Source organism: Pan troglodytes, chromosome 21 (genome assembly GCF_028858775.2).
Source record: "Pan troglodytes isolate AG18354 chromosome 21, NHGRI_mPanTro3-v2.0_pri, whole genome shotgun sequence".
Lineage (NCBI taxonomy): Eukaryota > Metazoa > Chordata > Mammalia > Primates > Hominidae > Pan > Pan troglodytes.
In genome coordinates, this window is record NC_072419.2 from 39,485,240 (window position 1) to 39,511,197 (window position 25,958).

The 25,958-nt window shown below is 50.9% G+C and overlaps 1 protein-coding gene across 2 annotated transcripts in view; it reads left to right on the forward strand.

Annotated features, from left to right (window-relative positions):
* Nucleotides 1-777: 777 nt before the first annotated feature.
* Nucleotides 778-25,958, forward strand: part of BPIFB1 (BPI fold containing family B member 1) — a 34,144-nt gene continuing 8,963 nt past the window's right edge. For both annotated transcript variants that reach the window (XM_016937714.2, XM_016937713.2), the window contains exons 1-10: nt 778-873; nt 1,402-1,717; nt 8,277-8,478; nt 11,263-11,418; nt 13,951-14,092; nt 15,082-15,189; nt 16,153-16,302; nt 17,108-17,189; nt 22,672-22,735; nt 25,062-25,147. In XM_016937714.2, the coding sequence (XP_016793203.1) occupies nt 11,304-11,418; nt 13,951-14,092; nt 15,082-15,189; nt 16,153-16,302; nt 17,108-17,189; nt 22,672-22,735; nt 25,062-25,147 (747 nt within the window). In that variant the 5' untranslated portion in view covers nt 778-873; nt 1,402-1,717; nt 8,277-8,478; nt 11,263-11,303. The remainder of the gene's footprint in view (nt 874-1,401; nt 1,718-8,276; nt 8,479-11,262; nt 11,419-13,950; nt 14,093-15,081; nt 15,190-16,152; nt 16,303-17,107; nt 17,190-22,671; nt 22,736-25,061; nt 25,148-25,958) is intronic.

Below are 25,958 nucleotides of genomic sequence, written 5' to 3' on the forward strand. Positions count from 1 at the left end.
CTCGAGCAAGTTACCAGGCCTTTTTGTATCTCCATTTCCTTCTCTGTGCCATAGGGGATAACAGTGAACCGGCAGGTCTGAGGCTCAGCTAGGCCAGTAGTGAGCACTCAGGAATGGGAGGGCCATTGGCTGGGCACGGTGGCTCACGCCTGTAATCCCAGCACTTTGGGAGGCCGAGGCAGGTGGATCACTTGAGACCAGGAGTTCGAGACCAGCCTTCCCAACATGGTGAAACCCCGTCTCCATTAAAAATATAAAATTAGCCGGGCGTCATGGCACACGCCTGTAATCTCAGCTACTCAGGAGGCTGAGGCAGGAGAATCACTTGAACCTGTAAAGCAGAGGTTGCAGTGAGCTGAGATCACGCCACTGCACTCCAAGACAGAGCAAGACTCTGTCTCAAAAAAAAGAAAAGAAGAAATAGTAGGGCTATTTATATTCTACATTTCATAAAGCTCCCTTCCTTTCATACATTTTTGGCCCCCAAAACTGTGTTCCAAGTCAAATGCGTGGAAGATGAATAGAGGGAGGGTCACGTGTGTGTGTGTGTGTGTATGTGTGTGTGTGTGTGTGGCGGGGGTGTTGGGTGTTGGTTGGGGGAGGGCATCCAGGGTGTTCCCAGGAGGCTGAAACTTCTCATGAGCCTCTGATGGTTTCGTTTCAGGATCCTACACATGTTCTCATTTTTGTTCCGCATCCTCATGACTGAGATAATCGCACATTGTGACTGTATATTTACTTGTCTGTTTCTTGCTCTCCCTCCGTCTCTGTCTCCCCAGGACACTGTGAGCCCCAGGAGGGCAGGCGCTGATCTGTGGGCTCCCTGCTATATCCAAGGCACCCAGCTCTGTGTCCACACAGAGGGTGTGTAAGGTGCGTTTGCTGACTGACTAACTGACCTGCTAGCCGACTGCATCTGTCTGTGCCACCAGTCTTGAATTACTAAAGAAAATGAGAGGGTTGGGAGAGAAATACTGGGGGACTGACCCCTAAAATCATACAAGCCCTGCAACATAGCAAAGTCTTAGGCTCTAGCCTGCTCCAGCCTCTCTGGCCCTGCCCTGGGCTGCTAGTGGAACCTCTCCCGCCCTCCTGACCTGGAGAGACTGGAGATGGGGTGCGGGTGGGGGCTGCCTCTAGAATCTATCTCCAAGGATGGCCATTTGAGGGCAGATGAGGTTAAACCTCCAAGCACCCCAAACTGAGGCTCCCAACTTGAGGGACTCAGCTGCCCCCAGGGGCCTGGTCCAGTGATTCCCCCATCTCCCAGGGACCTGCCCATTTCCCAAGCCCCCCACTCAATAGCCACACCGTTTTCAAGGACAGGTAGCCACTGGTAAGTGAGGGTTCTCACAACAGCTGAACTTTGTAAGTCACACCTTCCTGTCTTCCTTTATCTAGTTACAGCTAGACAATATGATACGATATCAATCAGAGCAACTGCAATACCAGTCACAGAAATCCCAGTGTCAAGAGCTCCTTCTGGGGTTCCCCGCTTTGCTTTAAGTGAGCGTGCTGTGAGTACGTCCCAGCTCCTGTCCCCTGCAGCACCGCTGTTGTGAAGTCGAAGTGAGTTAACACCATGCTCAGAGCAGGGCCTGGAAAGAGGACTTGCTCATCTGATTGGGTGGTTTCCGTGTCAAGCCCAGGCACAGCACAGGCCGACAGCTGGGGCCCAGAGCCCCTTTTGCCAGGCACAGACTGCAGGCACAGAGAGGTGAGGACATTTGCCTGAGGCCACACAGTAGGGGCGGGTCACCGCGTAGTGTGTCCAGGTGCGCTCTCCACAGGCCGCCCAGCTCCCTCCTGAGCTTCAGAAAGCACCCAAGAGATGGGCAGAGAGGAGAGACAGTGGGTAAGAGAGAGACAGGGCAGGGACAGCCTGAGGACGAGGGAAGGAGAGACAGAAAGAGAAGGGGATGGCAAGAGCAAGACAGAGACCTCTGGGAAAGCCAGACAGTGAAGACAAGCAGGCTACCCGAGGCCTGGTTTTGAGGATCTGAGCACACTGTCCCCTGCCTTGGGGGAGGCTCCATGCAGCCCACAGCGTTCTGGGAGGCACTGAGGGCCTCAGGACCCCAGCCCTGCTTGTGCTCCATTCCCATCCCTAATCCCATCTCACCTCCAGCCCCTGGTTCTGGCTCCTCATGAGAACATCCCCAGCTCACCTTCCCTGCCACCCACCCCACTCCCTTCCCCTCCAGCTCACCTTCCCTGCCACCCACCCCACTCCCTTCCCCTCCAGCCCACCTTCCCTGCCACCCACCCCACTCCCTTCCCCTCCAGCCCACCTTCCCTGCCACCCACCCCACTCTCTTCCCCTCCAGCTCACCTTCCCTGCCACCCACCCCACTCCCTTCCCCTCCAGCTCACCTTCCCTGCCACCCACCCCACTCCCTTCCCCTCCAGCCCACCTTCCCTGCCACCCACCCCACTCCCTTCCCCTCCAGCCCACCTTCCCTGCCACCCACCCCACTCCCTTCCCCTCCAGCCCACCTTCCCTGCCACCCACCCCACTGCCTTCCCCTCCAGCTCACCTTCCCTGCCACCCACCCCACTCCCTTCCCCTCCAGCCCACCTTCCCTGCCACCCACCCCACTCCCTTCCCCTCCAGCTCACCTTCCCTGCCACCCACCCCACTCCCTTCCCCTTCAAGCGACTCAGGCAAGCTCCCAGACACTCTTTCCAAAACCCACCCTCCTTCCTTTGCCCCTGAAATGCTCCCGCTCTGGAATGCCCTCCCCTCCTAACACATCCCTATCCCTTAAGCCCAGATCAAATGTCACCTCTTCCAGGAAGCCGTCTCTGAACTATTCCCCAGGGAAGCATTGTGATGCCATTGCTGATAGCAGCAACAAAAGCCCAGTCATGCCAGTTCCAGAATCACCAGGAAAGAAAGAAAGAAATCATTTTTCCCCTCCCCAATCAGGCAGGGTATCCCCTTCTGGGCCCCACCGAGCTGCCAGCGACTGTCACACACGAGGCAGGTGCCAGCCTCCCGCTCTCTCAGTGCTGACCACACCATCTGTGTGTTTGCCCCTGTTCTACTGTTTGACATACTTGACCTGTGCTGGCCTTATTAAGCCCAGCCTGTCTGCACCCTGGCATTTGTATTGCTCGTCTGGCCCTAATAACAATCCCTGTGTCACCTCTATCCTGGTACTTTGCACACTTGGCCAAGGCTCACAGCAGTGAAAGCAACACATCACCCTGCGTGGGTTCCCATTCCTAGAGCTCTGAGCCTATGCACATGCTGCCCACGTGGATGAAAATCCCAGCACTCAGCCTGCTGCCTGCATCCACCTCTGTTGGGTCACCCAACACACCTTCATCAACTGGACTGTGGGCCCCACGAGGGCAGAGATCTGGTCTTTGTCTCCCCCCCAGAGCTAGGACAGCTTCCAACTTAGCCAGGGTTCATTTGCACTGAATTTAATCTATTCCTGTCCCACAAAAGAGGGATTATGTTGTGAGGTTCCAGTAATGATTTCTTTATTTCTTTCCTGGTGGTTCCGGGACCCGCATGACTGGGCTTTTGTTGCTGCTATCAGCAATGGCATCACAATAATTCCTCAGAGTCCCAGGTTGGTGGGGGCTGTGGGTCGGGCATTGGGAAAGGAATGAGGTTTCCTCCACTCCCTTGTCCTGCGCCCAACCTTTATTGACTCATTTGCAAGCCATTTAGTGGGGTTGTTTACATATCCAATACATATATTTAGTGTAAACATTTTTTTAATTCTGAAAAATACCAAGAAGATGGTGAAAGTGACCTGTGATCACACCACCAAGAAACATGTACTGTTGATGCATTTCCTTCCAGTATTTTTTTCTAGATTAAAAAAAAATTTTTTTTGTTAAAAAATAGAAGAAACAGTTTCCCTTTTCACTTACTTCTGTTGGTTGGTCTACATTGTTTTGTGATGGCTGCCTGGTGGCCCATGGTTTATTTAATAAATCCCATTGCTGGACGTTAAGGCGGGTCCCACTTTAGGGCTATTCCAGGTAAGGCTGCAGTGAGCATCCTCACAGTTCTCTGTGCTCAAACCACTGGCCAGTTCCCCTGGCAGAACCTCCACTGACCCTGGGTCAATGGGTTTGATCTTCCTAACAACATACTTGACCTCAGAAACAGCCCAGTCCTCATTGCGTAAGAACTGAGCCCCCTCCACTATAAGCAAATGTCATCACAGCCAGCCTGGCCACTGCATCGTGGAGCCCAACATCTTTATCCTGTAGCTGGGGAGACTGAGGCCCAGAGAGAACTGACTTATCCAAAACCAGCCCAAAGGTAGTGGCAAACTCCATGTCATCTAGGGATTTTCTCCCCACTCCATTATCTTTAATATTTTGCAAGAAAATCCATAATCTCTAACAAGGATGCTGGTGGGATGTAGCAAGGATGAAGCGTCTGTGTCTGCTCATGGCCGACATTGTTAATCAATCACCACATTCTCTTCTGCTGAGCCCAGACCCTTGAAAGCTTCAAGAGCCATCACCAGGCAGCTGAAATTGGTACAAGAGCAAAATGCTTCTACCATGCTGGTGGAGCATCTTTGGTGGCAACAATTGAGGACGTGAGCTTTTTTAGGAGTGGCTTGAATTCTTGCTTTCCTTCTTTCTTTCGAGCCAGTGACAGTTGGCAAGGCCTCTGATTTCCATCTGTCCACGTCATCAGAAACCCTCTCTGGTTTTCCGCATGACTGCAGTCTTCCCAGGAGAGCTTGGCCCTCGTTCCGGCTGGAGATGGTAGGGCAGGCTGGGTCAGTGCGTGGAGCATGGGCTCTCAATTCAGACAGAAATGGGTCCCAATCCTGGCCCTCTGCTTTATGGTTGTGGGACCTTAGGCAAGTCAATTCCCTTCTCCAAGGTCCTACTTCATCTGGAAAATGGGAGGATAAAAACCCCTATTTTCTCCTCTCTTGGCCTCAGTTTGGTGATCTGTAGAATGGAGATGATCTTTTCCACTCTGCCATCTTGCTGTGTCTGAGCATCCAGCTTTGATTTAACATCAGATTATCTCCCCACCCCTAACCGAGGCTTCTGTGGATCAGCTTGGTGGGAAAGGGGAGAAGAGGTGTGTGTTCTCTCCCTGCACTTCCCTCTCCTTCTCTTTCTCTCTCTCTCTCTCTCTCTCCATCCAGAAGGAAGAAAAGGGGCAGGAGAATTTTCCTTTGACTGATATTGTTGCCAGGTAGTTCCCAACTCTCTGGGGAGCCCAAAAAATGTTGAGAGCCAAGTCTTGTCGGCACCTTCAAGGAGGTAGTCTTACCTCCCTGTGGGGCTTCTTGAGCTGCACCCCCCACACCAGGGCAGAGCCTCTTTGATGGCTAACTGTCCCGCAGGCCACCCCAGCCACTCCCAGCCCCTGGTTCTCTAGCGTCCTCTCCAGGTGGTGATACTAGGAAGGACTTCAAGCAGCCCCAGACCGATCTTCGTCTTGCAGGGTCCACACCCGGCCCTGGGAAAACACACACACACATGCGCTTTGACCCTGCCCAGAGGGAACAGAGAGCAGTAATTTTCCACTTACGGAAGTCACTTTGCCCAACATGACTTCAACTCATCAGGAGACACAACCCAGTCTACTGCAAGCCCCAACTCCAGGGGAGACAAACTTCAAGCCCCCAAGTGGTCCCTGAAAAGGTCCCTCCTGCTAGGCCTGCATTGAGGCCCAAACACCTCCTGCCCTCCTCCCTGGGAGAGGAGGAGGGACCACAGCTGTCTCCCAAGAAATACCTCTGCCTTCTTCTTCCTGTCCCTTCTTGGCCCTTTCGTTGCCTTAATCTGGGTCAGGGCCCCCTGCATGAGAGACGCAGGAGCTGTGCAACTGGTTTTTAGCCACTGCTTGGGCTGTGGCCCAGGACCTCTCCTTGGTATACAGCATCTGGGAAATCATGGTGCCTAGAACAACACTCAAGTTTTCAGACCCAGTTCCAGTAAATGCTAGTAAGGACACCCTCAGTGTGCAGCAAAAAGAGCCCTACCTTAGAGAGGGTGGTCCCCTTGTCCCCCGCCCTCCCACCCCACCCCACCCCAGGAGGCAACACTGAAGCTGAGACTTGGTGAATTAGAAGAAGCCAGAATGAGAGCTGGAAGGAGAGCACTCCTGGGATAAGGCCAGCATGTGCGCAGGCCCTGGGGTGGGAGTGAGAGGAGCGAGGGATGAAGTAGAGAGAGGTGAGGGCTGAAAGGTGGCCAGCAGCCAAACATGCTGGGAAGAGGACATCCGGGCCAGGTGGAGCAGCAGTCAGGCAGCTTTATGCAGATGTTGCCTTCTTTTTTGTGTGTGTGAGACAGAGTCTTGCTCTGTAGCCCGGGCGGGAGTGCAGTGGTGCGATCTTGGCTCACTGCAACCTCTGCCTCCTGGGTTCAAGTGGTTCCCCTGCCTCAGCCTTCTGAGTAACTGGGTCTACAGGCACGTGCCACCTAAAAACCATGCCCGTCTAATTTTTTTTTTTTTTAATTAGAGACAGGGTTTCACCATGTTGACCAGGCTGATCTCAAACTCCTGACCTCAGGTGATCCATCAGTATTTGCCTCCCAAAATGCTGGTATTACAGGTGTGAATTTACCACTTGCTGAATTCTCTGATGTTTCAAGCATTTCTCATGACCTTACGAGACCCTCAAAATAATCCCATTTCACAATGGAGGAAACAGTCTCATAGAGAAGAAGCAATTTTCCCAAAGCTGACAGCTGTCAGTACAGGAGCAGGAATCTGAGCCGTGTCTGTCGGCCTCCACAGGCTTCCTCCTGCACTCCTGCGCTTCTTCCCAGACAGGGCACAATTAGGTTTTCAGGAGGGTGAAGGAGGTACTCCAGAAAGAGGACACGGCACAAAAAGGCCTGGGAGCTGAAGAGAGGTGGAGCCAAGGCCAAGAGACGCCAGCAACCTGAGGAGGGGCCACGCGGTACTGAGGGCAGGTGTGGAGTCTGGGGACCATGGGCCTGCAGAGATGCAGCCAGCTTTGCTGTCCCAGCACGTGGCAGGAAGCAGGAGCTGATGCGGCCCCAGGTCTTGGCATTGGGCCTGAGCACCGCAGAGAGGGGCATTGTCCATGGGCAGTGGGCATGGCCAGCTGGGAAGCCAAGCAGGGGCATTTGCCTCTCTGGAGATGTGCCCAAGGGATTGGCAGGGTCCTCCCAAGAGCTCTCTCAAAACACCTCACCTTTATGTATTCAGGGCTTTTGGTGTGTTTGCAAACATGGCAGGACAGCGAACGCTCTTCACCTTGTTCTTCTTGTCAAAAAGCAGGAAGAAGAGACCAGCCAGGGCCTGGCCACATACTTTGTGACCTCAGAACACTTACTGCCCCTGACTTGTCTGCTGCAGATGGAGACAGGATTCAACAATGGCCATCCCAGCTCTAAACCACAATTCCATTCTTCTAGACAAAAACTGGGTAGCAAGGATAATTCCCCAGATGACATCAAAAGGCCATGTTGGTGTCACCACCACCTCCAGTGCTAAATTGAAGTCTCAGGGGAAGGACAGTGTGGCGGTTAAGAGGGTCCGGTCTGGACTGATGATCGGGTTCAGGTCCCAAAGCTGGAATCCCTGGTCATGTGACCTTGAGCAAGTCACTTGCCTCTCTGAGCCTCAGGTGCCCTCTGTAACATTAAGGCTGCTGACGCCCACCTCTGGGTGACTGTGCAGGCTGCGTGAGCCAAGACCTGGGCCCAGGTGGTGGATGACAGCGTCCTGCTGGGCTCTGACATTTGTCCTTTAGGTTCATGGTCATCCCTCCTTATTCTTTTGGTCCACAAGTGCTCATGGAGATTCCTAAAGATGCAGACAAGGTACAGCAGGTTTTAATTGCTGCGGAATGAATGAATGAATGAAATGAAAGCCCATGCTAAGCACTGTGTAGGCATGCACTTCAACTCATGCTCTTAACAACCTATGAGGAGGAGCTACTATTATCCCCATGCTATAGATGAGGTCATTGGGGCCCAGAGAGGTGAAGTACCTTGCCCAAGGGCACACAGCAAAGCAGTGGCAAAAATAGGATTCGAATCTATTCTCCTGGGTGAATTAATTGATGGAGATGTGTATCCTTGATGTATTTAGGAATAAGGGGTGGGTAAGGCTACTCCTTCATTTTCCCAAATTGATTATCTGGACTAAACAATTGTTGTAATCCCTCTACAAAGGCTCATCCTATTATAAGCAATAATAATATTAATGGCAACGGCTACTCACATTTATGGAGTGCTTATTCTGCTATATGCACTGTGCTTCTCTCAGCCTGGACCTTCCTTTCTCCAAACCTCAGGAAGCTGGAGTCCCAAGGCTGCCTCCGGGCGGGGCTGTGGTTCAGCAGAAGGCACAAATATTTACCTTGGAGACCTCGGCCTGGTCTGAGGCCTCTGCCTAAAGACAAAGCCTGTGCTGGGGTGTGCAGGATATAAGGTTGGACTTCCAGACCCACTGCCCAGGAGAGGAGAGGAGCGGGCCGAGGACTCCACCGTGCCCAGGTAAAAGTAGGGAAGGGGCTGAAAGCCAAGGTTGCCAGGAAGGTTCTGAGCTAGAGATACCTGTTGGGGTCAGGTCAGGAGCACAGGGGAGGCTCGCCCTCAGGGAAGGGCCCTCGGTGAGTCAGGATCCGCTGAGGGTCAGGGCCAGGTGTAGAGAGATGCCCAGCTCCCTCGCCCAGAGGACCAAAGGGCAGTGACGAAGGGATGGGGCTGGCTGAGTGTTTTCCTGACCTCGTCCTAGTGACATAAACCCACTCTGCACATACCAGTTGCTCTGTCCCAGCTGTGCTGCGGTGGTGCTGGGACAAAAGAAGCATGAGACGCAGACTCTGTCCCTCAAAGAACTCCCAGTGCAGGACAATGTGGTGCCCAAGGAAGACCCAGGGACATGGGAGTGGAGGACAGTCAAAGAAGGGTTCCTGGAAGAGGTGATGTGTTGGTTGCAAAGCCGAGTAGAAGGCGATTGGGCAAAGGAGGAGAGAAAGATATTCCACGAAGGGGAACTAGCAGAAGCAAAGGCCGGGAGAGGAGGTGCCATATGACAGGGGCGTGTGTTGTGCCTGGATCTGGGAGAGGAGAGTCTTTTCCACAGGAGGGAAACAGGGGTGCTACCATCCTCGTGGGTCCCTGGGTTTCTCTGATCCAAAGAGGACTGAGCAGTGTGTACAGATAATGCAGGACAGACAGAGTCAAGATATTTGCAAGGAAAATATGGAGTGGGGCCACAGGGGTGCCTGGATGCCGGGGTTCAGCTCTGTCTTCTGGCTTTGGCTGCAAGGTGTCTCCTTCTGACTCCAATATTAGTAATAATACCTGTCATAATTATGGTGGGAGCTACCATCTACTGAACGCTTGGCCATGCCAGGCCACAAATAGATTGTCTCATTTAATCTTCCCAAAAAGCCTATGACATAAGTACTATAATTATTCCCCATTTTATAGATGAGTAAATGGAGGCTCAGAAAGGGTAAGTCACTTGTCAAAGATCACAGAGCAAGTGGTAGAGGCAGGCCTCCAACTAGGGTTCATCTGGCTGCCAAGCCAATAATATTTTCCCCTCCACCTTCAGGCCTCCTAACACTAACCTTTTCAGCTTAGCAGGCTCAGATTTCCAATTCTTTCGGGGCTTCCAGAGACTATGCATTTATTCAGCAGCCATTTATTAAGCACCTGGTCTATGCCAACCACTATACTGGATGCCAGGGACACAGCAGGGAGCAGGCAGACCCAGCCCTCCCTCCCAGAGCTCACAGCTTGGTCAGGGAAGCAGAGGCTGAATCATTATTGCAAGGGTCTCAGAAGAGCTCACACTGCTCCAGGGCACAGGAGACACATGTCATCCGGATGCCACATTTGTCTTTGGCAAAAAGAAATCCACATGCTAAACCAAGCGAGGGGCTCAGATCTCTGCAGCGTCTCCCCTCCCTCCAAGCAGGACAGTCCACAGGGGCAGGAGCTTCCATGGGGGGCTGGCAGACAGAGCCAGGGTGCAAGCTGGAGAGCTCAGGACTGGATTACAGATGTTGATGCCACACCCCTGTGGAGGGAGGGGACAGAGCAGCCAAGGGGCCAGAATACCCCCAAGCTCCTCTCCCTGGCATGAGCCACAGGGCCCTTTCTCTCTCTCTCTTTCTCTCTCTGTCTCTCTGCCCTTCTTTTCCTGGCTCCAAGAAGCCATTCAGTCCCTCTCCAGCCCCCTTAGTATTGCAGATTAAGCAAAGAGCTTTTTCACAACTTTGAGTCCTACCTGGCTCCTCATTTCCTTCCTGCCTCCAACCTTCATGTCTTGGGCCCCAGGACAACATTTCTCCAAGTGTGGTCCAGGTTCCCTGTCTGCAGGACAGGGGAAGCTTTATAGGGAAAGTGAAAAATCTTGGCAGGGTTTTAAAGGATGAATAGGAGTTCATCAGGGAGATATGGGAGGAGAAAAGCATTCCAGGAAGCAAGGAAGAGCAAGAGCAAAGGCATGGACACAGGAGAGAACACAGTATGTTCTGAGACCTTCCAACTGCTTGGAACTTGCTAGAACAAGGGGAGAGAAAGCAGGAGGTGAGGTCAGCAGAGAGTGAACCACAGAGGGTTTTAAGTGTCAGACTGAGGGGTGGGAGACACGGGAAGCAGAAGTTCTTTGTTCTGAGCATTGTTGCTGGATTTTCTGTAAGAAAATAGCTAATACAGGCTGGGCGCGGTGGCTCACGCCTGTAATCCCAGCACTTTGGGAGGCCGAGGTGGGCAGATCACGAGGTCAGGAGATCGAGACCATCCTGGCTGACACGGTGAAACCCCGTCTCTACTAAAAATACAAAAAAAAAAAATTAGCCTGGCGCGGTGGTGGGTGTCTGTAGTCCCAACTACTCAGGAGGCTGAGGCAGGAGAATGGCGTGAACTCAGGAGGCGGAGCTTACAGTGAGCCGAGATGGCACCACTGCACTCCAGCCTGGGTGACAGAGCGAGACTCTGTCTCAAAAAAAAAAAAAAAAAAAAAAAAGAAAATAGCTAATACATTCCAAGTGCTTACCATGTGAAAGACACCGTGCTAAATGCTTTCCAGATATTAACTCACTTAATCCCTCAACTCTGGGAAGCTGGGGTCATTATCCCCATTTGTCTGATAAGAAAACTGAGGCACAAAGAGGTTACGTTGATTGCCTAAGGCTACACAGCTAGCCCAGGCAGTTAAACACTGCACTAAACAGCCTCTCCTGGACACCGTGCCCCAGGTCACCGGGCATCGTGGGCCTGCCCTTGGCCCCTCTGCCTCAGGTCCCTCTGTGCTCACCCCAGGTCTGGCATCCTGCACTTGCTGCTCTCTGACACCTGGGAAGATGGCCGGCCCGTGGACCTTCACCCTTCTCTGTGGTTTGCTGGCAGCCGCCTTGATCCAAGCCACCCTCAGTCCCACTGCAGTTCTCATCCTCGGCCCAAAAGTCATCAAAGAAAGTAAGTTTTGTCCCTCCAGACCTGGCTGCCATAAGACAAGGGGGTAGGTGGAACAGCTTCCCAAAGGAGGGAGAGAGTTCCTCATCATGGGGGATGTGCATGGCTGAGATCCCAGAACGTGGGTGAACATGAGTGGGGGGTTGTAAAGGTCTGGAGAGTCTGTGATCTCAAGAGTCCACGATTCCAAGAACTCCTTCTTAAATTCCACAGTTCCAAAGACCCTGAGTTTCCACAGCCTGCAGAAGGGGCATGCAGCCACTGCGTGCAGTGATGCAGCTGCCTCTCCCACTGCCTTCACCTGAAATCCCATCATCAGAGCACCCCGTCTTAGTTAGAGCCAGTGTGCTCCTCCTCCCCAGAGCAGAGACCCTTGACTGCAAGTGTGGCAGCCTGGGTCCCAGGCACAGTGTATCACTTTCCAGCTCTGGGGCACTGGGCCAGTCCCTGAGCCTCAGCTTCCACCTTGGGACACAAATAAGAGGGCCTTCCTCACTGGGTGGTTGGAATTGACTAGAGCTTTATGAATGCTATGACCATGCTTTCAATCTCAGCACTTCTGATGTTGTGGACCAAACAACTATTTATTATGGGGGGTGTCCTGGGCACTTTAGGATGTTTAACAGCATCCCTAACCCAACTGTGACAACCAAAAAGGTCTCCAGACATTGACAAATATCTCTTAGGGGACAAAATCATCTCAGTGGAGAACGACTGCTCTAAAGTCTATCCCCTTAGAGGGGACTCACCTGTCAGCTCTGGAGGCCACTTGAGCACTTAGAGGACCAGACCTCTGCATTCAGGGGGACTAGGGGCCTGGGTCATGGCCAGAGGGGCAGGGGCAGGTCCTGTGGGACCAACAGGCTCTGTAGCCAGAGGATGGATTCCCAAGTAAGGACAGGAAGCAGAGGGCCCTGAGAGGTTGGAGGGAGGCAGAGGTGGCCTGGATCCACACTGTGAAGCTCAAGCATGTGGAATTTCAGCCAGAAGGAGCTTAGAGATGAACAACCATGCTTTAGGTTCTCCTATAAGGAGTTGTGTACAAGTGGTTGGTTTTGAAGGTGACCCCAGAAACACCTACAGGAGTGTGGGGAGGCAAGGCAGGGAAGGAAAGGCATCCCATGAGGGGTGCATGTCCAAGCCAGTTACCACTGTGGTGACTGGAGCTCAGTCCTGCCTAGCAACTGCATCTATTAGGGCCATTCAGGAGACAGAAACCACACGGTAATCCCAACAGGTAAGTTTAATGTAAAGAAGTATTACCAGGGGATTGGAAGAATGAGGAATTGGCTAAGAGGGAAAAGAGACAGAGCTCTAAAGGATAACCTAGGGATGGAGGGGGTAGCCAAGGACAGCAAGTTCAGAGGTAGAGAATCCTCCCCAGCCCTCTTTGTAGAGGGTGTGGTTGAAGCCCACTGTGTGGTGGAGAAGTTTGCTGGCTTGTCCCAGGCCAGAGCTGGTCCACAGTTGGCAATCTGACGCTAGTGGGTGGAGAACTACCTGCCAGGGGGCCAATAAAATTCTCTGGGAAGCTGCCCCTGGAGGAAGGGGGCTGCTGTTAACTCACGGGGAAGCTGTCTCTGGGGAACTGCCTAGAAGCTAGCCGGGGTGCCTGCAGAACTCACTCAGCAAAAGCCACTGGGCAGTGACACCATAGGAACCTGGAAAGAGAAGCACACCAGAGCCATGAAGGGAATCCCCCCCATGCCCCTCCAGAGTCTCCACTGAAATGGCTTAACACTGTGCCAAATGGCAAAAAAGAAATATTCACTGGGCCCAGTTCCATTACCACAGAGCAGGCAAAGTGGGTGGATTTGCAGCTGAGAGGCTATAACCCAGGAGCTCTGATACACAATGAGGGACACACATCTGAGCTATCCTGCCTGAGGGGTGAGGGAGCTGGGATATTGATACAACTCTCACCAATCACTGGCTGAAGTCTGCTCCTGGGGCATCAGCTCTCCAGCACTTCTGACCTGCTCTGCACATGAGCCAGATGGGCTCTAGCTGCTCACAAAAAGCCAACTGGGACAAGAACCCAGGGCTCCTGACACTTATGCCACTGTCCTGGCTCCTTCTTCCTCTGCTCAGCACCTGAGGCTTTTTGGACAACACATCCATAGGATATGGATGCCAGACAATTGTTAACAAGTGTGCTTTGGCAGCAAAACAGCCCCAAACAGAGTTTTGAGGGTTCCCTGCCTGTTGGCCCTAGAAATGCTTGCAACTGGCTCAGGAGATGAGTGTAGGTCCAGGTGCTGAGTGCAGTGGCCGACACTCCTCACAGAGGCTGGCAATGCTCAGGGGTGTGAATGGTCCCAGCCTCACTCCTGATGTGAAAACGACCCATCTGGGCTACTGTCCTCAAGGCTACATCTACACAGGCTGGTCCTGACCTCCACCACAGTAGAGACGGCTACACCCTCGCCTTACCTCAGGGAGCCTCGAGTGATACCCCTCCCCAGCCTGGAGCCCCCACCAAGCCTTCCTTCTTGCCCCTCCTCCTGGGCCCTAATCCCTGGGGTCTGCCTCCAGAGCTGACACAGGAGCTGAAGGACCACAACGCCACCAGCATCCTGCAGCAGCTGCCGCTGCTCAGTGCCATGCGGGAAAAGCCAGCCGGAGGCATCCCTGTGCTGGGCAGCCTGGTGAACACCGTCCTGAAGCACATCATCTGGTGAGTGCAGCGGGACCACACCAGGAGCTAGCCCCTTCCCACACCTTTGCCCGGGACACGCTCTGCATGCTCAGTCAACCAGTCTGTAAGCATCGACTTGTGTCAGATCACAAAGAGTGGATCAAACAAAGCCCCTCCGTCAAGAAGCTCCCAGAATAGTTAACAAGAACCATAAGACAGTGATGCAGGAACCCTAATACAACAACCCCAGAGCAAGGCCAGGGACGGTGGCTCAAGCCTGTAATCCCAGCACTTTGGGAGGCCAAGGTGGGTGGATCACCTGAGGTTAGGAGTTCGAGACCAGCCTGGCCAACGTGGCAAAACCCCATCTCTACTAAAAATATAAAAATTAGCCAGGCATGGTGGCAGAAGCCTGTAATCCCAGCTACTCAGGAGGCTGAGGCAGGAGAATCGCTTGAACCTGGGAAGTGGAAGTTGCAGTGAGCTGAGATGGTGCCATTGCACTCCAGCCTGGGTGACAAGAGTGAGACTCTGTCTCAAAAAAAAAAAAAAAAAAAAAACCCAGAGCAAGGTTGTCTGGGGTGGCACAGGGAAGGGATGAGGTGATGCTTCTCACTGGAGGTGACAGTGGAGCCGACGACTCAATGATCACCAGGAGACAAGAAGCAAATGGCATCCAGGTAGAAGAATCAGGCTGGGCAAAGGCATGGAGAAGTGACAGTCGGTCAGAATGGCTAGAGCTCAAACCTCAAGGCAAGGAGTAAGGGATCAGCAGGGTCAGGTCACAGAGGGTCTTATGAGTCAGCTCAAGGAGCTGGGAGTCACCACCTAGAAGAGAAGGCACCATAATAGCATTGTGAGCAGGAGTGGAGGGATGGAGGCAAGACCATCTGGAGAGGAGTCAGTGGGCAGGGCCAGGGTCCCGCTGTTGCCTAGGCACCCCAGGGAGATGGAAAAGATAGAGAGGGAGTAGATTTGGGAACAATGAGCCGGAGGCATGATTCTGATCTCTCCTAAACCCCATCCAGGCTGAAGGTCATCACAGCTAACATCCTCCAGCTGCAGGTGAAGCCCTCGGCCAATGACCAGGAGCTGCTAGTCAAGATCCCCCTGGACATGGTGGCCGGATTCAACACGTGAGTGACCCCTCCATCAAGTACAGTAGGCTTGATAGGCTCATCTGCTCGTTCCCCCTCCCCCGCCCCCACCATGCAGGTGTCTGGAAAAGAGAGTTCCGAGCAGAGAGAAGAGCAAGTGCAGAGGCCCTGCGGCAGCAGTGTACTTGCCTTGCTCAAAGAATGGCAAAGACAGGGGAAAGAGAGAGGGGGCATGGTAGGAGATGAGGCCAGCAGGCAGCCGAGGCCAGAACATACAAGGCCTCTTGGGAGAAGATAAGGACTTGGCTTTTGCTGAGTAGGACGGGAGCCAGAGAGGATTCTGAGCAGAGGAGGGATATGCTGTGCTTTCACATTTTTAAAGACTCCTGGCTGCTGTGGGGAAAAAAGACTTTCTGGGGGCAAGAGTGGAGACAGAAAGGCTATCCCAAAGCTACTGCAACAATTCAGGAGCAGATAATGATGGCTTAGACCAGGGTTTGGGGCAGGGAGGTGCTGAGAAGTTGATTGGATTCTGGATATGTTTTGGAGGTAGGTGGGACACCAGGATATCCCGGGGAACTGAATATGCATGTGTATTCAGGGGGAAAGAGAGAGAAGTCAAGGATGACTCCAAGAGTTCTGCCTGCACTACTGGCAGGATGGAGTGGTCAGTAACCAAGACAGGCAAGGCCATGAGAGGAGCAGGTCTGGGGAAGAGCCAGTCCAGTGTTGCATGCGCTAAACTTGAGAAGCCCGTGAGACATCGGAGTAGGGGGCTGGGGGTAAGTTTGGAAGCTGTCAGCAGACGAAAGAAGTTTCAACCAAAGAGGACTCTGAAAACTGAGCCTGGGACATGCTGGGGTGAAGGTGGGTGGAGATGAGGAGAAACCAGCAAAGGAGACTGAGGAAGGAGGTGAGGGCTGGAAGACAGAGATGGATGGCAGGGTTGCTCCAGCCCGAGCTTGCCTGGTGCTCACATGGTCAGGTGCCTCCATCCACTAGGCCCTTGGTCAAGACCATCGTGGAGTTCCACATGACGACTGAGGCCCAAGCCATCGTCCGCATGGACACCAGTGCAAGTGGCCCCACTCGCCTGGTCCTCAGTGACTGTGCCACCAGCCATGGGAGCCTGCGCATCCAACTGCTGCATAAGTGAGTGTTGCTGGCCACCAGCCGGGCTCCCATCCTGCCTGGAAGGAACGCCAGGCAGTGGACTTCCCCCATTTTACAAATGGAGAACGCTGAGGCCTAGAGAAAGAAAGGGACTTATCCCCTCCTGATTCCTGATCTGGGGCTCCTTCCAGGGAATCTGTGATGCCAAGGGAAGTTCAGGACATCAAGGTCGGAAGCAACCATGGTGGGTTTCAGGCATGACACCGGGAGGTGGGGCAAATCTTTGAAGGGGGAGGCCTAGAAGCTCCTCCAAACACCAGGGCAGGTGTAGGTGGAGCCAGGGGCAAAAACATAGGCTTTGGGTCAGGCCAACACATTCTCTTCATTTGCTCTCCGGGTGATGGTGGCCAAGTGGCCACCCTGTGTCTCACTTTCCTCACCTGTAAAGTGCAGGTAATGACACCTTCCAGGCAGTGGTGAGAAAACTGATCAGACAACAGCCATCAAGCACTCAGAATAGTGCAAGCGCATGGTGGTGCCAAAAAACATGGCGCCCCCCCCCCCCTTCCCTTCTTAGCAGGAGGACAGGGAGAAATGCCAGCTCCCATCATCCCAATGCCCAGCATAAAGTTCCAATGGCAACACCCAGCCGCTGCTTTCTGATAACTCTTTGCCACTGCCTACACCTGGCTCAGGGGCTACTCCCAGCCCCGTCTCTAACACGTCCTGTGACCTTGGGCAGGTTCCTTCCTCCCTTAGACTCAGCCTCCCCCTCTGTAAAATAGAGGAGGGGGTGATCATCTCTGACCCTTCCTAATGTCTCTCGTGCTCTCTTCCCTGAAAGGCTCTCCTTCCTGGTGAACGCCTTAGCTAAGCAGGTCATGAACCTGCTAGTGCCATCCCTGCCCAATCTAGTGAAAAACCAGGTGAGTGGAATCAGGGCCTCTCTGGCCTGTGGACATTGCGCCCCCTGTGGGGCTTGGGTGGAACTGCAAGTTGGTGCTAAGTGACTGGAGTCTCCTTGGGTGGGTTTTGCTGAAAGGATTATCTGGGGCTGGATAGCAAAGAGTCATGGAGTGGGGTGGGCCATTGACCCAGGCAGACAGGCAAGGTCATGGGACTGCTAAAAGTCAGCCAGGAGCCCGTGAACAGTGACGTGCTGATAAATTTTTAGCAATTGTCCCTGGAGGGGTTGTTGAAGGGAGGCAACCCTGATTTGTAGCTTTTGCGGATTTCCCTGGTGGAAATACTCCCTTCGGGGCCAATTTTAGGCGACCAGTGTGATGTCACTGAACAGAGTTGGGAAAAGATGTACAATAGCACACGATTGTATATTTCCACTAAACAGATACATAAACATGACCTCAGGAGTAATAGATAGTAGTAAAATACAGCAAAATAATTAGGAAGCAATGCGTTTTAAATTTTTATTAAATTTGTTTTAATATAATTTATTTAACTGTAAGTTTATATGTCTAATCTGTAACAATGTCTGGGCTTAGTACCCAGCTCAGAAATTTGTGGAAATTTAACAATTGTTTCTAAAAGCTAGTACAAGCTGGCTCTAGCATGGCACTGTCACACATCAATCTGGCTGTGGTATTCAGGGCTGCACCACCCACCAGGTCCTGTTGGATTTTTTTTCTGAGTCAGTAAACACAGGTGACTCTCACTTTAGTTGCCCCTATTTGTCACAGGTATACTAAAACTTTGTAAATTGAATTCATCCACATTGACCAGCGATTTCCACTGTAAATTCCAAGATGTGTTCGTAACAATGGGCCACCCTATCTAGGGTCAAAACACCTTGTCAAATAGCTAATATTTCTTGGAATAAGACTTTTTTCTTTGATTTTTGTTTTTGTTTGTTTTGAGACAGAGTCTTGCTCTGTCGCCCAGGTGGGAGTGCAGTGGCGCAATCTCAGCTCACTGCAACCTCCGCCTCCCAGGTTCAAGCAATTCTCATGCCTCAGCCTCCCAAGTGGCTGGGATGACAGATGAGCACCACCAGGCATGGCTAGTTTTTATATTTTTTGTAGAGACAAGGTTTTCGCCATGTTGGCCAGGCTGGTCTCAAACCCCTGACCTCAGGTGATCCGCCTGCCTCAGCCTCCCAAAGTGCTGGGATTATAGGCATGAGCCACTGTGCCTGGCGACTTTTTTCTTTGAAAAGATGATGTAATAAATGAAAAAATTTGGGGAAAAAAGAATCCCTAATCCTTTTACTTTCACCCAGGAGCGCTTTGATCTTTTGCAGATTGCCTTCCCACCTCCATCCACACGCACTAGTGTTTTTAAGAGGCTGCTCTTGGTGTCAGCCTTTAAATCAGATCTATGTTTCGAAGTCATTATACAATACTTGTAATTATTAAATAGGTACATTGTGTTTAATAATTTATGAAAACATTCCAGCAAATCCTTTTTAAAATAATGTGATTTTATTAAGAGTACTTTAAAATGACAGTAGCAATATTTAAAACAGTATTTTAGGCCAGGGCCAGTGGCTCACACCTGTAATCTCAGCACTTTGGCAGGTCGAGGCGGGAGGATCACTTGAGCCCAGGATTTGAGACTTGCCTGGAAAACACAGAGAAACCCATCTCTACAAAAAAATAAAAAATTAGAATAGCTGGGCATGATGGTGTGTCCCTATGGTCCCAGCTACTCAGGTGGCTGAGGCAGAAGGATCGCTTGAGTCTAGGATGTTGAGGCTGCAGTGAGTCACAATTGTGCCACTGCACTCCAGCCTAGGCAACACGGCAAGACTCTGTCTCAAAAACTAAATAAATAAATAACACAATGCTTTATATAAACAATGTGATTCTTATTAAGAGTACTTTAAAACAATGGAGATTTTTATTTTTCTCCAAGTTGGCTTCCATGTCCTTACCTTCAAGAAAAATACAGTAAAACATTTAATCTCCATTTTGTGAAATATACATCAACTGTACAATATACAATTACGTTTGTTTCTCTAATAAGCTGGAGTTATGATTTTCAACTTCTGCTTCTGCACTAGTAAAGCTTAAGAGTAGCATGTATAGTCAAAGGAAGATCCATTATTTTAATAGTCGAAATATCTACATATTAAAGAGGCCAGGGAAAAATAAGTGAATAATCAAAAACTAAATAAAGCTCAAATAAGATCTTAAAAGGTTAATTTCAGAAGCAATACTGATTCAGCCCAATTCAAGCTACCTTTCTCCAGTACTTTTTTGGAAGAGAATGGGGAGAGACAGAGAGAGATGAGAAGGGAGGGAACCAATATAATGAATTAATGAATTGTGTGATATAATGAATATAATGAACAATGAATATAATGAATTGTGTGATCTCAAAGTTCAAGACAATGGCTTCTTATAGGTAGAATGTTGAGACTCCGACCTGTTAGCAAAGGTACGTATCCAGGGAGTTTTTTAAAGGGAATCCAAAAGTGAAAAATTTCATAACATTGGAATTTTCTTATGTAAGAAAGAAAATTTTGCTTCTTTGAATAATTTTATTTATCTGTTTCAAGGTGGGAATTTCATAAAGTAGGACACAGCTGTAGATTTTCTTCCCAGCCTCCAGCAAAATCATATTTTATCTGGCATCACACTTTAATAGTTAAAAATATATTTTCCAGTAGAAAAGATGACAAAAACTTGGAATTATACAATGCTCCTTGCATAGTATCTGTCTTTAATGGTGAAAAGCTAAGTAGAAAGAACAATGTGCGAAAGCCGGCATCCCATTATCATCAGCAAATCCACTACGTTCACTGGATTTGATATGACGGTCATAGAAATATTTTATTTGGCATGAAGAGAAAAGGCACAGCACGTTTAAGAGGTGAGCGTCTGGTAGGAGCTCATTTAGAAAATGTTGAGGCCAGGCGCAGTGGCCCACATCTGTAATCCCAGCACTTCGGGAGGCCAAGGCAGGAGGATCCCCTGAGATCAGGAGCTAGAGACCAGGCTGGCCAACATGGCAAAACCCCATCTCTACTAAAAATACAAAAATTAGCTGGGCGCAGTGGCGCAGGCCTGTAATCCTAACTACTTGGGAGGCTGAGGCAGAAGAATCACTTGAACCCAAGAGGCGGAGGTTGCAGTGAGCTGAGATAACGCCACTGCACTCCAGCCTGGGCGACAGAGAGAGACTCTATCTCAAAAAAAAAAAATTAAAAATAAATAAATAAATAAAATGGGGATGATGGAATGACTTGCTTTATATAATTGTGAGTATTCCATAAGATGCATGGAAAAAAATCTAGCTAGGCTGGTCGTGGCGGCTCACTCCTGTAATCCCAGCACTTTGGGAGGCCAAGGCAGGAGGATCCCCTGAGATCAGGAGCTTGAGACCAGCCTGGCCAACATGGTGAAATCCCATCTCTACTAAAAATACAAAAATTAGCCAGACATGGTGGTGGGCGCCTGTAATCCCAGTTACTCGGGAGGATGAGGCAGGAGAATTGCTTGAACCTGGGAGGTGGAGGTTGCAGTGAGCCGAGACTGCACCACTGCACTCCAGCCTGGGTGACAGAGTGAGACTCAAAAGAAGAAAGAAAGAGAGAAAAAGAAAGAAAGAAAGAGAGAAAGAACGAAAGAAAGAAAGAAAGAAAGAAAGAAAGAAAGAAAGAAAGAAAGAAAGAAAGAAAGAAAAGAAAGAAAGGGAGAAAAGGAAGCAAGGAAGGAAAAAGAGAGAGAGGGAAGGAAGGAAGGAGAGAGAGAGAGAAAGAGAGAGAGAAGGAAGGAAGGAAGGAAGGAAGGAAGGAAAGAAGGAAGGAAGGAAGGAAGGGGAAGGGAAAGGGAAGGAAGGAAGGAAGGACGGAAAGAGAGAGAGAGGGAGGGAGGGAGGGAAGGAAGGAAGGGAGGGAGGGAGGGAAAATGTTGAAATCTTTTTCAGTGTAAATCCATGGGTCTCAACCCTCGTTGCACATCAGAGCCATCAGAACCTGAGAAGCCTTTAAAAAATACTAATAGCTAGGCCCTACCCGAGATTCAGAAGTAACTGGTCTGGGTGGGTCCTAGTATCCCAGAGGACTCTACTGTGTAGCCAGGGTTGAGACCTGCTGATAGAAATGAAGGATGGGGAATTGTGGGATAAAATGCAGAGGTTCCCCGGGACACCTTTCCGGTGAGAAACAGGCTCCCCTGGCAGTGCCTGCTGGGAGTCTCTGAGCTGAAACTCTTCCATCCTCTCTGGGCTCTAGATTGGCAATGCAGCCAGGAGCAGGGAACGGTTATTCATAGGAGTTAACATTTCTCAGAGGCATTGTCATTCCTCAAGAGTATTAAGGGGTGGTCAACAAGACAAAAATGCCCTCAATAATCTTGGAGCACTGCCCTGAAAAGTGAGTCAAATGTTTGACCTTCTCCCTAAGCAGAACAGCTCAGGTCAGGGTTAGGTTAGGTCAGAGTTTCTCAGCCTTGGTGGTACTGACATTTTGGGCTGGATAATTCTCTGTCTGGATGCTGTCCTATGCACAGTAGGATGTTTAGCTGCATCCCTGGCCTCTACCCACTAGATGCCTCTACCCGCTAGTTGTCATCCCCTCCAAGTTGTGACAACTAAAAATGTCTCTAGAAATTTCCAAATGTCTCCTTGGGGACAAAATCGCCCCCTGTTGAGAACTGCTGGCAATTTTAGGAAGAGAAGTGCCCAGTGAGCAAAGGGATGTGTTGGGCTGGAAAGCCACAAAGGGCACAAAGAGATTGCCCAGGAGTCTGGTCGGGTCTGCCTTGCTGGCCTCTGTTCCAGAGTCTGACATGTGAAAAGAACTCAGTAGCAACTTGCTGTATGAATAAACAAATTCTCCATTTAACTCTTTTGTTTTCTCTTTTAAAGTAGAGTCTTGCTCTGTCACCCAGGCTGGAGTGCAGTAGCACGATTCCAGCTCACTGCAACCACGACCTCCCAGGTTCAAGCAATCCTTGTGCTTCAGCCAACCAAGTAGCTGGGATTACAGGAGTGCACCACCATGCCTGGCTTTTTGTATCTTTAGTAGAGATGAGGTTTCACCATGCTGGCCAGGCTGGTCTCAAACTCCTGGCCTCAAGCGATCCACCCACCTTGGCTTCCCAAAGTGCTGGGATTACAGGCATGAGCCATTGCGCCCAGCCTCCATTTCACTCTCATGGAAAACACAGACACCTGTGAGCAAGACAAGGAGTCAGAGAGGGAGGGCTGCTGGCAGGCCAAGTATACCCTGGGCACAGGGAAAGGGACAAACCACTGCAAAAGGTCCCAGGTGGCCCTGCAGGCTGGGTTCAACACACGAATGAATCCTCAACCCATGGATGGAACCTGGCTGGCCATGGGCACAGCAGTAGGACACAGGCCAGGTGGGCCGGGCACAGCCCGGGGCTGCTGTGGGGCTGCATTCTGGCCCCTCCCTGATGGAGCCCCTTGCTTATGCTGTTGCAGCTGTGTCCTGTGATCGAGGCTTCCTTCAATGGCATGTATGCAGACCTCCTGCAGCTGGTGAAGGGTAGGTGCTCTGCTCTCTCTCCCACTTTTTCCTTTACTACGGAGCTGGCCTCCAGACCCTGACTCCACCAAGGGAAGGCCTCCCCAAGTCAGGCCTGAGCTGCAACTCAGGCCCAGAAGCAGGTGAGACAAGCATCAGTTGATCCCTGCCCCAGACGCGCAGACAGAAATTCGCCACGACTAGGACTTCATGAGCTCTTACTATTTGTACAGTTGTCAGGTCAGTGGATGCCCCAAGTTCAAATCCCAGCTCTGCCCCTGACTTGCTCCATGACTTTGGGAAAGCTAATTTACCTCCTCATCCTCGGTTTCCTCATCCATAAAATGGGGCTTAACCATCCCTACAACATAGGATTGTTAGTGAGGAATAAAAGTCTACAGGAAAGTTCTGGGCACATAGCAGGTGTTCCTCTTGGCACAGAGAAGCACTTACAAATACATGCTAAATGGATGGATGGATAGATGGATGGATGGATAGATGGATGGATGGATGGATGGATGGACAGACAGAAGATGCTAAGATTACAAGCATGAGCCATCACACGCAGCCCCCGGACTAGTTTTTATGGATACTTTGGAAAACTGCAGCATCAAATAGTTCTATCCATCTCGTTGCAGTTTCAAATTTTCCCTCCATCCAAAGGGTTTGAGGTATCTGAGAAGTTAAAGCATGGGTTAAAAACTGAGATATCTGGTTTAAAAAATAAAAATCAGAGATGATTCGAAGGGCAAAGATGGAAGGAAGTCATTTCTCCCTCCCCCAGCATAGCAGATACGGGAGGGCACAGGCTCCTGCCCCCACATCAGAACTCTGCCATGCTCAGGCCCCCAGAGTGGAAACTGGCGGAGAAGAAGAAAAGTCTACCAACTGCTCTTTGGGATCAGAAGAGGCTCATTCCAAGGGCGACCAGAGAGGAGAAGGGAGAGCAGCATGCACTGAGCACCACAGGGCATCTGCCATGGGCCACGCCCTCCCGCTGGGTGTTTTGTAGGCACATCTCACTGACTCCTCAGACAACTCCATGAGGTGGCAGTCATGACCCCCCTTCACTGTGATGAAAGAGGCTCCGAGCAATGAAGTCACTGTCCAAGTTCACAGAGGCAGTTGGTGATAGAGGAAGACTTGAGTTCTGAGCGAGTGTCATTCGGATTGAGCCGTTACTAGGTGCCAGTTGTATACATGAAGCAGGAATTACTATTCTACCGCCGTTTCTTTCCTTTTTTCTTTTTTTTTTTTTAATTCCCAAAGAGTTCTTCCAATCGTCAGATATTTGGTCAGTATTCAGAGTAGGATCCAGAGTTCACACATTACATTTTGTTGACAAGTCTGTAGATTTCTCTTTGTAAATCACATTTTTTTGTTGTTGTTATAGCCATTTTCGGGGACCTTATTGACTCTAATATACTTTTTTTTTTTTTTCGGAGACGGACCTTTTTTCTTTTTTTAAAGTAATTTTTACAGGAGTCATGCTCATCGTCTCTATGTCCTTCCGATTTTAGTACATGTGCTGCCCTGGCGGGCACTATACCCTCATTTTAAGACGAGGAAACAGATTCAGACTCGAGAAGAGACCAGCCAAGGTCACTGGGGCTCAAACCGAAGTCCAGCTGGCTCCTCCGCTGCCCCGAGGACGGGCCCGGAGGTCTCCCTGGAGCGGTAGGCGGCCGGTCCCTGGCCCTCCAGCACTCCCCATCCTCGGCCATACACCGGGGCAGGTGACACGCCACCGCCACCTGGCGGCCAAGTGGGGAATTCTGACGCGAACACGAGATCTTTGGGGGAGCAGAGGAGCCAGTTTGGATTTCAGAGTAGATGTTACCAGGCCTCTGGCTTCCAGCCTAAGCTTCCTTGAGATCCAGGTGCTCATAGGGTGTCCAGACCCAGAACCACCTGCGTCGGGGACGCGGCTTTCAGTCTGGTAGGGGCGGTGGAGTGTTACATACAACAGTTCAGTTCCGTTCCAAACCGGGACTTTGGCATAAAACCGACTGGGTTCCCATGCTCTCATAGTACGGCTTTGAACAGGTCATTTCCCTTTCCTCAGACTTGGTTTCACCATCTGTAAAAGGGGGTAATAATAAAACCTACTTCCTAACGTTATCATGCAGATGAACCAGCTGACATGCAGAGGCCTGGCACTTAGTGGATGCTCGATAAATGTCACTGTCATCACTGTTTGCATCATTATTATCAACATCATTATTATCTGCTCCTCCCTACCTGCCCCCCATGCAACAGTACAGCTCCACCTGGAAGCAGCCCCCCCAACTTCCCCCTCCAGTACTGCCCTCCACCCTCACAGAACTTTCTTCTTGTCCTTGAGCAGTGCCCATTTCCCTCAGCATTGACCGTCTGGAGTTTGACCTTCTGTATCCTGCCATCAAGGGTGACACCATTCAGCTCTACCTGGGGGTGAGTGTCCCAGGACCTTGAGGGTGAAGTGGGGACATTGCTGCCCTTCTCTGACCACCAGGAGTCAGATAGCATGGGCCTGTGTTAGGAGAGAAAATCCTGGTCACCGTTAGGACACGGGCTGATCTAGAAAAATCATTGCAGGCTGAATATGTCCCATGCAAGTTGGTTTTGTTTTGTTTTTTTGAGACTGAGTCTCACTCTGTCACCCAGAGTGACATGGGGGGGTCCGAGTGGGGACACTGGGCCCTCAGCCTTTCTCTCAGGCAAGTCCCTGCCAATCCCCAAACCTATGACAACCTTGAAACAAAAGCCAAGGATCAAGAAACACAGACCTAAGTTTCTCTCCCAGCTCTATGATTCCCTGGCTGTGTGACTTTGGGCAAGTTCCTTTACCTCCCTGAGCCTCAGTTTCCTTGTCTGCAAAATGTCAGTAATAATGGCCACTGAGGAGAGGATGAAATGAGACCACACCATGCCTGGCAGACCAGAAGTGCCCAGTAACTGTCAGCTCCCTTTCCAATGTGGAGCTGCACAGCCATGCTGTGGCTGGACGCCCCAAAGGGCCAGACCATCCTGGTAGCATGAATCCCAGACTAGGTTTCTTTTGTTTTGTTTTTTTGAGACTGAGTCTCACTCTGTCACCCAGGCTGGAGTGCAGTGGTGCCATCACAGCTCACTGCAGCCTTGACCTCCTGGGCTCAAGCGATCCTCTCACCTCAACCTCCTGAGTAGCTGGGACTGCAGGCACTCGCCACCACGCCTGGCTAATTTTCTGTATTTTTTGTAAAGATGGGGTTCTGCCATGTTG